The 13,587-nt window shown below is 33.9% G+C and overlaps 2 protein-coding genes across 2 annotated transcripts in view; both read left to right on the forward strand.

The window, feature by feature from the left end:
• Window positions 1–13,587, forward strand: part of LOC143423858 (protein krasavietz-like) — a 210,011-nt gene that overhangs the window by 77,710 nt on the left and 118,714 nt on the right. The gene's annotated exons all lie outside the window — the stretch shown is intronic.
• The window catches only part of LOC143423775 (vacuolar protein sorting-associated protein 45-like), a 37,206-nt gene that overhangs the window by 23,371 nt on the left and 248 nt on the right, over window positions 1–13,587 (forward strand). The window contains exons 3-7 of the mRNA XM_076895332.1: window positions 10,565–10,714; window positions 12,278–12,657; window positions 12,736–13,008; window positions 13,079–13,243; window positions 13,322–13,551. Of these exons, the coding sequence (XP_076751447.1) occupies window positions 10,565–10,714; window positions 12,278–12,657; window positions 12,736–13,008; window positions 13,079–13,243; window positions 13,322–13,551 (1,198 nt within the window). The remainder of the gene's footprint in view (window positions 1–10,564; window positions 10,715–12,277; window positions 12,658–12,735; window positions 13,009–13,078; window positions 13,244–13,321; window positions 13,552–13,587) is intronic.

Genomic DNA, 13,587 nt, shown 5'->3' on the forward strand with positions numbered 1-13,587 from the left:
CAGTATTAGTGGTGGATGAACGTCCGCTGCGTTCTTCATCTTTCAGATTATTTCTGGCTCTAAACCTCCTAAACCAATTCCGGACTGTTTGAACAGTTATATAATGATCATCATAAACGTCAGAAATCTCCTTTGCAGTGTTTTTAGGCGTACTGCCTCTTTTAAAGCAGTGAAATATAACGTGACGAAAATGCAATTTTTGGTCTTCCATATTTCACCACGCAAAAAATATTCGCTACACTTTTCGCTAATTTCGAGAACTATTCTCTTACCTTACCAAAGGATAGCTAAGGACCACACGATTGACGGCAGAGTGATCTGGAAGTTTGTTTATATACGTTTGATATTTTATTGTGTGTGACACTATTGTATATTATCTACGCATTTGCGACAGCTGTATTTAAAAAAAGATCTAATACAATTTTTAATATCATTTGAGAGATTTACAGAGTGCAATACAACATTTGGTCGGAAACATCTACGTAGGATTTAGCTTGATTGTGATCGACAACAATATTTGGTTGTACTAATAACATGTCAGAGATATGTGATTTTATTGAATAAAAATAAGCGCTTGTCTCATCAAGTTATAACAGTACATCTTTATCTTGCCATATCAATTCTGAGAATACCGAATTTACAAAATGCCGCAATATCCTATGACAAATGCAACTACAATGTATTCGTCGAGTCGAAGAGTCCTATTCAAATGGCATTTCGTGTGGCATTTAAATTATCCACAACTTTATTCTCATTCTTTAAATCTAGACAACTAAAATAACGATTGTCTGTTTCCAATCATGATTGACGATTTGATTCGCCTGTACCCACTAGTAACTTTTTCAACTTTTCCCAACAAGTTCTGTCAATAGCAGCCAATCTAACGACAAAATCGGCTTTCTTATTATCACTTGTATAAAAGCTTAACTGTTTGTTCCAATTCACTGAAGTTCAATATCAAACAAGTCGAATGTGTCCAATTGAAATTAATAACGTTAACACTAGTCCGCACAAATAAACGGATCTAAATAATGATAAGCGCTGACTTAAGTAACAATAAAGCATATCTAATTTTACTTTTGAGACTGTAGGTGATTGTAACCATAATATTTAAATTGGATTAGAGGGCGGATTGAGGTAGGGTTTTAGAAACCACGCGAATTTATGTTGTTGTTACGTTGATTGAAACGTTTCTATGTTGACATATTGAAATAATCCAACATCCTTCAAAATAGAAACAAAAGCTTTCCTTACTCGTGTCATACTTTTTGCCTCATCGGTTGAAATTGAAACAATTTTCTCGAGCAGAATACGGTGTTTCTCCATGCATTCCATGAGATAGCATTTGGAATATCCTCACCACGTGTTTCACCTTTCAGTGATAATAATCCTAAACGTTCTTCTTTAGGACCCGTAGACGAAATAAATCGAACAAAAAGCGAAACTTGTCTTTTTTTATATATATATTTATGTCACAAGATTGACAAACCTGAAATTAATTGGTTATATTCTTCAGAATATATTTTGACTGTGCTATCTTTTACAGTAACTCTTTAATTTTTTAAAGAATTTATTCCTTATAATCCCGAAGTAACACTTCGAATGCACTTATAAAAAAACTTACTTTTAATTAATGGTATTCACCATCTGTGTATGGTGTACCTCGCTTTTCAGTCCCTTGACTGACAATAAAGCTTGCAATATTAACATTTCTACAAGATTGGGCAGTTCCATAAATTTATGGTTTTCGTCTTCATTTTTCCCTTGCTTCTTGTTTGTAGCTATGTCAGCTAAAAACATTTTATTTTATAACAATAGAGACTGCAACACAAAATTATAACAACTTATTCAATTGACGCGAAAAATAATTTTTGTGAAATTTGCAGCTGATTGAAGGACATAATAGAATATATTTTAGCTTAATATACCGAGTATTCTCGTGGATTGCGTGAGACTTTTCGACACACCAGGCACTAATAAGTACATGTACACACTGAAAGACTAGCTGTGACTCGCACTTACTAGTCTAAAAATATTAAGTACTTGGAGAAGCCACCGAAAAAATGCTGCTTTGACGGCATATTTCCGCGTCATTTAATCCACAATAGTTACTAAAAATTTAGTCTTATTATAATATGTGATTGTTTTTGGGGTGCCTCTGTTATTTTCTTTTAATTTTACAAATATATGCTTAGGGTTTAGTAACAACACTTTGAACTTCCGTTCACTCTGATAGATGGTGAGTATTCAGTTTTACCATTTATAGTGTTCTCAGGGATATAATTCCATTTGATCTTTTCTATCCTTTGCTTTGAGAGTTTTCTTATGTTGCAGCGGCTGGTTCTAACTAAACTGTCTTTTTTGTTTTCTTTTTGTAATTAATTTTTTCGCAAGATGAATATTGGTAAAAATATGATCAGTTGTTATATATCTGCCTTGATGTTAGTATGGTTCGGCTACTTTTAAAATTACATTATGATCAAAAAGTACCTGGAATTTGTTAATAAAACGAAAACGGTTCAATTGTTCATTGATATTTATTTCATTTTTCTCCAAAGTAATTTCCATCGCAAGCAATACACATATTCCAACGCTTCTTTAAATCTTCAAAATATTTTTCATAGACCGATTTTGGAATCGCTTTCAGCTCCTGCGAATTCTCCTTTATTGCCTGAGTCGTCTCAAACCGCTTTCCACGAAGTGGTAACTTGAGTGATGGGAAGAGGAAAAAGTCAGACGGGACCATCTCAGATGACTACGGAGGTTGCGGAACGGTATTAACGTTGTCTTTGTCAAATAGTCGCGTACAGATGCGCTTCAACTCATCTCGACTCGAACGAGACATCAAGATCGGCTGCTATTTCTCTAATGCAATTTTCTGAACATTTTTTGTTTTCGTCAGTCACAGAGATGGTAATTGGACAACCGGAACAAGGCAAATCATCAAATATAGTTTGGCCCAGTTTAAACTCTTTGTACTTTGTACTACTCGTATGCTTGTGTGTTCGACATTATCAAGTCTCCAACGTTTCCGTACATGATATTTTGTTAGAAACACAAAATTTTAAGCAGACTTTTTGCTCAACTAAATTCGACGTGACCAAATTCGCAGAGTACACCAAATAATGACTTGTTTACAAAGCTATTATGTACAAACAATCTGACAGATTGCGCGTAAAAAGTGACATGTAAACGACTGAGATGTACCGACCTAGAAAAGAAAAAAGGTTATTCGTTCGAATGACAAATTCCGGGTACTTTTTCATCATAAGGTATAAATTCTTATTAATAAAAGGGTGTTGAAATTCGCGTTTCATCTTTACTAGGGTAAGAGAAACCATTTATGATATATTTTGAATTTACATCTATATATTACTAACGAAAACTTGATGCAAAATTTATTTGGTTTATTTGGCATATACTGTGTGAATCTGCATCGGGCTTTCGTAGGAAACAGATGCTCGTCTATTAAAATGTTCCTGTGAGGTTTATAATACCTTTGACTATTGTGTATAAACTTGTTTCATATTTCATTTCTATTATTAAATTATATGAATCGAAGAATTTTCATAAATTGATCTCTAGGCATTATGTTTGGAAAGAAAGCGGGTCCCTATTTCTTGGACCATAAATAAGAAAGTTTTAGCGATTTTGAAAAGCTAGTAAGTTGGTGATTGAAATTGTGAAATCATTTTTTAAAACACGACGTGCCTCTACTTTGGTACAACATTTATATGTTGTAACATATTTTTACTGTATATTTTTTGCGTAGTCGGTACGGCCAGTGATATCTTTGAATATTGGCTATTTCCAATTTCTTCCACATTGTTTGTTTTGTAATAACTCGTTTTCATTTTCTTGACAGCTTGTGTCAGACTCGTCGCTTATACTATTTTTTTCAATATGTCATCGTCACTTTTAGACACATTTGATTTTTATGGATAAGGAAGGACTATTTATCAAAGCAGTGTAAAATAAAAATTCATAATTATATTACAGATTTTTAAAATGTACTAGTAAAAGTGAGTGAAAGTTTAAAAATGTCTTCGCAGTACGTCTGTGATTCACATACTGTTTGCGGGTAAAATCGCGCGGTAAAATCTCTTTATGAAACTCTCGGTATTAGCATCTACTCGGTTTCTGGTTGGATTCAGGAGACAGTTGCCGGCAAATGCCGGGGCGAGAACTAGAGGAAACCGAAGGTATGCATATACACAAATGCGGTAGTGTTCTGCATAAACACCGGCACGGAACGTCTTCGACGTTTCTCGGAAACGTACTGAGTCAGGGTTTACCACAGTAAATATGTAGGACATAAACAGTGATGCTGATATAGAGTTCGAAGCTTTCGCAATAAATAAAAAGAAAAAACTATCGAAGTGAAATACGAAATACATCGAGAAATATATCAAACTTGGTGCTTGAGGTAATTTAATTTTTTGTTATGATTTTTCAACAATTTTTTAAGTATCCGTGTATTATTTTTCCGTAGTGACTTTTCTGATTTTCTGCTTCCGCGTTGAGCAATCACTTTCTGTTATATTCGGAAAAATCAATTTAATAAAATCTTTTATTTTCGTAATATTTGTGCTAAACTATATTTATTTTATCTATTACAATTGTTTTCAGTTTTATATTTATATAATATACCATAATCCATATAGCGTACTTCAAATAAAAAATAGTCGAATATTTTTTTTTTAAATATGATAGCGATTGAAACAGTCACCTTTGTGTAGCGGAACATTGAAAAATTAACAGGCAAAACATGTTCTACTTCTTTGAAGTTCTGTGTTCTCTTTGTGGGTTCAGAAACAGGTAGATCTTCATTTTGTTCCTTAGGATTAGTTTCACAATCTTCTACCCACAAAACTGTCGCTTTCTTTCCATTTAGAACTGTGTATAGTTTGAATTGAAATGAATTGAAAGGTGTACACAGTTAATAGAAAACATTACTATTCGTTTAGTCCACATTTTTGTTTTTGTAAAAATCAGTTAATAGGATAGATATCCATATATTTGTTTGTAATAATTTATTAATTTATAATTGAATTAGGCTTTTATATTGGGCCATCTGATCTTCTACTTCTGTTTCTGTCAATTCTGTTAATTGTGCAGAGTGTATTCTCGAGATCATATTCACGTCTCTTATGCCATTATTCCATGCTTCTAACAAAATTTAATGTTTTCTACGAAGTGCATGCTGACCTTTTGAAGGTTGGATTATTTGGAGTAATCGAGTAAGACCTGAAGCGGCATGCTTCGGTTAGCTATAGAATAGAAGAGGAAAGAAGGAAGGAAAAGAGAGGGGAAGAACGTTTCGTCCTGGGCCTGCTAGCGGATTCATCAGTAAGGCTACCTAGCAGGCCCTGCCTTAGACGCTGGGATATTAGGGACAGGTTAGAACTTCTATATATTGGAAAGAATGGGTCATCGGATATTTTCAGGAAAGTGTAAACGGTGCTGTCCCTCTAGTGGCGAGTGTCGAAAGGCCGCCACAGACCTCTATTTCTCCGAATTGTTCCCCATAATTATTTTGGCACTGTTTACTTTTCAGAAGAATTTTATCCATAATGACACTTTATAGTAAATATATAATAGTAATATGTTCTTATATGGTTAAATAACTGTTAAAATATTCTGTAACAGCTTTGCATAGCATTCTGACAAGTATGTCGCATTTTGTAATTTGTATCGGAAGTGTACCTCTTCGTGGAATTATACATTCATCCCAAGACAATTATCGACATGGTTTATATACATTATTAAATGTTTATTTTAAATATTGTCTGATTGTTAAAAAAATGATCGCTCTGCTGTTGAATTCCGATTTGGATAGATCCGGGGAAATCTAATGTAATACTTATCAAGACGCAAGTAATGACTAGAGAAATCTGAGCTATGGCAAAAACTAGCTAGTACTTATGTGGTTGAGAGTGAGTAAGTCAAGGTACGAAGATTAGCGGACAGGCAAAGGGTGAATAAACGGGTACAGGAGGCTAGAAGAATTGGAATTTGGGAATTATGATTAACATGTTTCTGTTGGGAAGAGCTGGTCATGCAACACTGCTCATTACTTCTGAGAAGAATGGAATTTCTATGTTTCGATCGGTGGATCGATAGTCGTAAAGAACGTCTAAAAATGTCTTCATTTCCGGTACTATCTGTCCAATTTTTCGTTTTTGATGCAATTTTATATTTTTCCATCACTCAATAACGATACCTATTGGGTTCCTTTGCCAAGTACTCGAAAAAATAATTTCCAATGAATAAATTTGCATGATCCATTACTTTCTGAAGAATTTGGCATAATTTTTATGCAGACAACTTATTTCATTGTCTTCTGAATCACTATATTTTGGAGACAATAAAGAAGATCGCTTTCGAATCATTATATCACTGCCATCACTTTCGTCACTATTATCACTTGCTGAATAACTGTCAGGATAATCTGGCAGATCATCTAAATAAAACTGACCAGTACTATCTTTTTCATTCAGCGTGAACGGTACGTTTTTCAAAATGATATAAAAATATGAGAGCTTATAAAACAAACTAATTAGTTGTAACGGCTTAACAGGCTATTGGTCTGTGAGTAAACTGATATGATTGTGATACTTCATCTACGAAAGATGCATAGCCAAAGTCACTATAACGATTCGGCGAACGCAATGGTCTTCGATCGCGTAATTTATGCACTGTTTATCGTATTTTATTTTGTTCTCTTCCATTATCACTTGATGACTGTGAAATTTTTTTAATGTTTTCAATTGATGATTCAGTTGTTGATTCGGTTAATTCATAATTATTTTTTTCCTCTGGAATATGCTCGTTAAAATTTCTAAACTCTAGATCTTCATTTAGTCATCATCTTTTCATTTTCTTCACCGAAGGTAACATTGCAGCTCACTTGTACTTCACTCGTTCCGTAACCTATGATATATGAACTCGTCTTCATATAGAATGAAAATTGTCCCGTAGCTTTCCTAGTCGATCATTGTTCACTTTTCTTTAGAAATATTTATTTATGCTATCCAAATATTTGGATTTATTTTATTTCCAGTTTCCTTCCGTCTCTACCATCTTTCATGTGCAATTGTTCCAACTAATTTGTTATAGTTAAAATAATAATGGTTAAAATATTTTGGTCTTTATCTCTCATGTATTACTATACTCATGATCTATTAGCCATTTGGTTGAATATTTACGATCAGACCTGAGATAACACAATAATGTGATCGGGGGATCTAAAGATTCTCCCATGATTGCACGTTTTTTCGGTGGAAACTTTATTTTTTCGCACAGGATGTGGAGACATAAATGTCATATTGCCTTCTTACGAGAGGCATCTGGTGGTGGCCCTTCTTAGCTTTAGTTCTTTCCCCTTCGGTGCAGATCCAGAGAATTTCGAGACTAATGGCCAAAGGGCACTTCTTCTAGCCGCGCTGTTTTTTCAACTATCTTATCAATGGTTTCTCTCGCTTTTGTATAATCCATTTTCCTAAAGCTAATATGTTTTTATGGGCATTTGCTATGAACAAGATTACTTTCTTTTTCTTTTTATCCTCTCGAGGAACTTGACGTTCTTTCGTTTCAGGGATCACAGAGATCACATTTTCGGTTCATCTACTTCCATGTTTGATACCTACAATGCTTATTATTGCTTCTGATTCTATTACAAGTATCGATTGCTCTTGCACTTTCCACAAGGATCTGCACTTCTCGTTCTGTTCGTAACATCTTGGTGTTTGGTATTGCCCACGGGTTTTCGGAATGAATACCGAAGGTTCAAGCTTGGCCGTTTTTGCACAACGGTGTGCCGACTAAGAAACTGTGTTCTAATGATCGAAGGACCACCATCCTGATGGTGGAAGGAACAAAACTAAGATTCTGGGTTCTGTATTACTCTTTATTGTGCACATCTTGACCGCTGGAGCGCTAAGTCAGTTCTGCCGTCTCCCAGCGCGTTCCGGAAAAATTACAATTCTAACTATGTCGTTGTGGGGGGTTGAGACACACGGATAGGTCCAAAAATCAAACTATTTGGAGTGGTGAGGGAAACGGCCGAATTATACTATTAGACAAAATCTAAACTAAGTGGCCGCCCCTAAACCGAGCTCGCGGAAATTCCGTATGTCTCCATCAACGACCGGAGTCAGCAATAACCTTAAGAGACACTTCAGCTGTGAGATACATGAGACAAAGAAGTAAATCAACCGAAGGGTTTCTCGCATAATAAGAGGAGATGGAAACTCTAGTACTGGAAAAGCTATAAATGCCATGGTCCCAAAATAATTATCGTTGCTCTGAACCGAACTAAGACTAATGACTATTTACAAACGGGCAAGAGCCCCTAATAACTAACGCCAAGGTGGGTGACATAGCCCACAATAAACAAAATAAACAGACGGAAAACTGGTGCAGTCGTCTTTAACTTTTTGTGCATGATTTCAGAGAGATTTGAGATTAGTTTAACCGAGGATGGATTTTATTTTGAACGGTTGAGAAATGAAATCGATTGTATTTATGAAGAAATTAGTGGTAAAGAAAATGAAAGCAATGATGAAAATAGTGCCATAATATTAGATGTAAGAAATCAGAAAATTCGAATAATAGGCAGCGAAAGTGAAAGTGATGCTCCGTAAAACATACTGCATTATATGTTAAAAGAAGATAATAAAATTCATGCCCGGCCTGGGCATTTTAAAAGACTTGAAGGACCACAGATATCCTCATAATGCCAAAGAACTGTAAATCAAATAATAATCGAAAGGAACAATTATGCTGCAATAAAATTAGAAGGGAAGACACTGTCATCACGTTGGGCGTTCATCGCAGTTATTATAAATGTGGGGACAATGCCACATTAAATTTTATCCCAATACGTTTACAAGAGATAGATTTATCATAATTCTACAACATAGTTTCAGCACTAACACTACAACACTATAAGCTAATAAGTGGCTACCTCGATTATGTGATTCAAAATTTTTCAATTATTTCATACCGAATGAATAAATTTGTGTTAACGAATCTGTTGTAAGTTTCAAAAGTCGAGTTTTATATCAACCAAATGTGGTATTCGCATCTATACATTAACAGATTCCAATACAAGCTATATTTATGGAATTCTGGCTTATTAAAGAAGTAAGTCACATAACACAAACATTGATAAGACCGGACCTTCCGATATCAACTGGAATTCCATTATACCTATACAAAATGTTAGTAAATAAAGTACCCGGTGCGTAGGATCATCATATGTTTACAGACCGTTGTTATACCAGTTATATTGTAGTTATGAATTACATAAATTAAAGTGCCATTTGATTGGAACAATGTTAACATGTTCAACCCGATCACTGATGGTGGTCCATACTCCACCTAGTTCTCTCCGTCTGGCACCATGGACTGAAAGAAGAAAATCTGCTAGTATCAGACGCGAGGGATTCAGCGGACAGTTCAGAATTTCGCCTAAGTAGAAATTGGAAAGAAAAAGAGTACTAGTTAGAAGGCCGCCAAAGATGTGATTTGTCGCGTCGCGACAACGGTCGCCTTCTTAATTAAAACCAAGTTCTAAATATTACTTACCTTTTTTTATTATTTTATCTTTACTAAGTACCAAGAATAGGGCCATAAAGGTTGTTTTAGAATTTGTAACGATTCGCACCTTTAATACCTTAACTCAATAGCTAAAGACGTGCTATAAACTGAAAAGGCTTAATTAACATGCCACCCGACCGCTTTAGCCCAAGCAGTTCTTTCCGGGGTCTTACCCCTGCTACCGGGTAACTACTATCTCCATATCAAAGGAGGGCACCTCACACCAAAGCTGACTGGCCGATCGCTAAACCCACACTTCGTATATAAGTTTGTACAAAATGTAAAATAGCATTATTATTAAACTACAAACGTTCCAACAGTAATTTACCCAACTTAACATTCTAATCTAAAATATTAAAACCAAAGAAAAAAGTCGTCTTTGATATCCAATCACCTATTAAGCAAGGCTAAACTTCGCATAAAGCGATTTATATACATGCGTAACACTGCATATTTATGAAACGGAATGTTATTTGTGTATTATAAATATTGTAATATATGTATTTCTAAATAAATATAAATAAATATTATAAAACAATATGAAATGTTGTTGGAAATGGTTGCGTAAAGTAAAAGTTTCTTATAATTCTTCAGAGCAAAATTATTTATTCTTAAGGACACCCGACATGACATCTGGGGTCCTCTCGCTTAAGAAAAAAATGACAGCACAAAGTGTTTTTCTGAAAATCTTCAAATGTTTTTCTTTCTGTCGTGAGAGGTCACTGCGCTCAAACGGTGAAACCTAACGAAATAATTACATTATTTATTGATTAATTGATTTAAAATGAATAACAATATATGTATAAATTATTATCTTTCATTATATGGGGGCGTTACATTAGGTATATTCAGTTGGAGGCCCGCTCGAATCGATAAGTCTTTTTTACCTTTTACTCCTGTAAGCGTATCGATGTGTACGTTGCGTATATGTGACATCATTAATTGTTGCATTATTTTCCAGACTTCAGTAATATCATCGCAAAGGCTGACATCAAACTATTGGCTGAAAGCGATGAACAAGAAGTAGTGAGAGAAGTTCACGAATATTATGCAGATTACTTGGCTGTTAATCCTCATTTATTTTCACTTGGAATTAACGCGTGTTCACAAGGTAATATATTTAATTATGAATTTGGTGAGTATAATATTTATTAGTATTATAAGGTTAGGTCAAGTTAATTGTTAAGTGTACTAATACTACTTATGAAAAATTACATCAAGTTAGTGGAAGTAATTGTTTATAGTAAAGTCAATAAGATATTCGGGGTGTCTCGAGAAAATAGATGTACTTATCTGCTCGGTTTCCGAAACCATTAATTTCAAGGCTCACCCTATATTTCATCACGAGATTTATGCACGGTCGAGGTGACTGCTATTTTTGAGAAAGGTTTTAATTTTTTCTACCATCTGGGTGCCAAACTTAGATGGTACGTGAATTTACGCATACTTTGCAATTTCTGGACTTCACTTTGTTTCAATAGCATGCACCGTCTTGTAAATCTCATCACTTTCTATAACCCTTAAGATTACTCAAACAGACTGCGATCACATGGACCTCCAATAGATTTCCGACGGACTTTCACTCGTATTTTCCTCCTCCTTTCTGTACTTTCCCGCGCTTTATAGTATCTTCCCGCTCTTTTCTTCTGTTTACCTTTCCATTTATCCAATCCACCATCTCGACACACCCTCAGATCAAAGGCCTTGCCGATCACCGACCTACAACTTCCACTTCCATCAGTCCATCTACCCCCGACGACTTCAATCGACTCCATATAATCAGACAGATCTTCGCCTTCAAAATCATTCTATAAACTCATTTCAACCCACGCATCATTTAACCTTAAAATACTTGTATATAGTGTGAAATGGTTGTGAAATATAAGTTAAACCTTGAGAAACAGATAGTTGATCTTACTTGGTAGCTATCAAGTGCCCAGAACGATAAGTTTGACGGTACACAAAAAAAAAGGAGACATTTATATTCCGATTGAAAACAGATTAAATGTTTGATGTGAAATACTTCTACATATAGTCCATCAAAATTTGAATTTCCGGTTTGGACATCTTTTTTTTGTTAGTAGGAGTATTTTTATTCGGCATGGTATTATTTAAAATAGTCTATATACACAATGGTGTATTATAAATATTATATTCAGAAAACTGTGTCTTCTCGAAGAGGTTGGAAAAATGTCTGTTAACAAATTTCTTCTTCTCCACTTTAAAACCAATTTTGTTTTCTTTTATATTATGAGGTTAGCCATATCCTCTATACCATCATTTTTTTTATTTGCACTGAAAATTAATTCTCCCTTATCTACATATCTATCTCTAATTTTTTATCATCCTTTCTTCTTCGTTTGGACTTTTTGAATCTATTCGATGTTGAGAAACTGCATTCTTAATATTGAAACAACGTTTCGATAAAAGCCTAAATATCATTAATACTATAATAGATGTTATTGTTCGGATAAATATTACAGATATCAGATGACCTCGAAGAAAATTGTTGTTACCCCTACTAGATGCATTTTCTCAAAATGGCATAAACTTTTCTTATCATTAGTAATTTGTTTATTTTCAATAACTGCGGACATAATATTTATACTTATTATTGTAAAATAGTAGAGTCGTTGTATATTAGTGACATTATTATTTTTGTTCTTTTGTTAAGGTCTACTTTGGAATCCAGTACACTTGCATAGAACCGTTTTAGGCATAATTTCAGTACTACTATCACTGAGAAGATGTCCTTATATACGTTACCAAAGTAGCTCTGAAATGGCCAAAAGATTGGCAGAAAAGATACGCGAAGTTCTGAGTAAAGAATCAAGTTCATTTGAATTCAGACAAGATTCTACTCCAATTTTATTATTAGTTGATAGAAGAGATGACCCTGTAACACCTCTGTTAAATCAATGGACTTATCAAGCAATGGTTCACGAATTATTAACCATCAACAACAATCGAGTTAATTTATCGCATGTCAAAGGTATTTCAAAAGAATTAAAGGAAGTTGTTCTTAGTGGAGAGCATGATGAATTTTATGCAAATGTAAGGACTTCTTGATTATTTCTTTATTGTTTTTGCTCTCGATTTATTACCATTGTAACTGAAAATATGTTTGAGTAGAATTTGTATCTTAACTTTGGTGAAATTGGACAAACGATAAAGGAATTAATGGATGAATTTCAAAAAAAAGCTAAAAAACACCAGAAGGTAGAAAGCATAGCTGATATGAAAAATTTTGTCGAAACTTATCCATTATTCAAAAAATTGTCTGGAACTGTATCGAAACATGTAACAGTAGTAGGAGAGCTTTCTTCGCTGGTGGGAAAACATAATTTATTACAAGTATCTGAGCTAGAACAGGAACTTAGTTGTCAAAGTGACCATTCTATGCAGGTACAGTAAATAAATTATATATCTTTTTAAATCTATAATTACCATTTAAATATATTTATTTTTACTACAGCTACAGAAAATAAAAGAACTTATTAACAGTCAACAAATACGACCAATTGATAGTGTGAAATTGGTCATGCTGTATGCTCTTCATTATGAGAAACATGCAAATAATGCTATTAATGGATTACTAAATTTATTAAGAAACACGGGAGTTTCAGAAAAATATATTAGGGTATACAAAACATTAACATAATTGTCTTATAAATTCAATACAAGTGTGGAAATTAACTATTCAATAATAATGTTTCAGCTGGTACACAGCATATTGCAATATAGTGATATTAATGCAAGACAAAGTAATTTATTTGATCGTGAATCCGTGGCTAAAATAACTAAAAAGTTATTCAAAGGTTTAAGTGGAGTTGATAATATTTATACTCAGCATACACCTTTATTAAATGAAACACTTGAAGATTTAATAAAAGGAAAGTTAAGTTCGCAAACATTTCCATATCTTGGTAATACAATGATGTCCAAAAGGTAAATTTTGTAGAATACATAAAATTGAAAATTGAA

Source organism: Xylocopa sonorina, chromosome 5 (assembly GCF_050948175.1).
Source record: "Xylocopa sonorina isolate GNS202 chromosome 5, iyXylSono1_principal, whole genome shotgun sequence".
Lineage (NCBI taxonomy): Eukaryota > Metazoa > Arthropoda > Insecta > Hymenoptera > Apidae > Xylocopa > Xylocopa sonorina.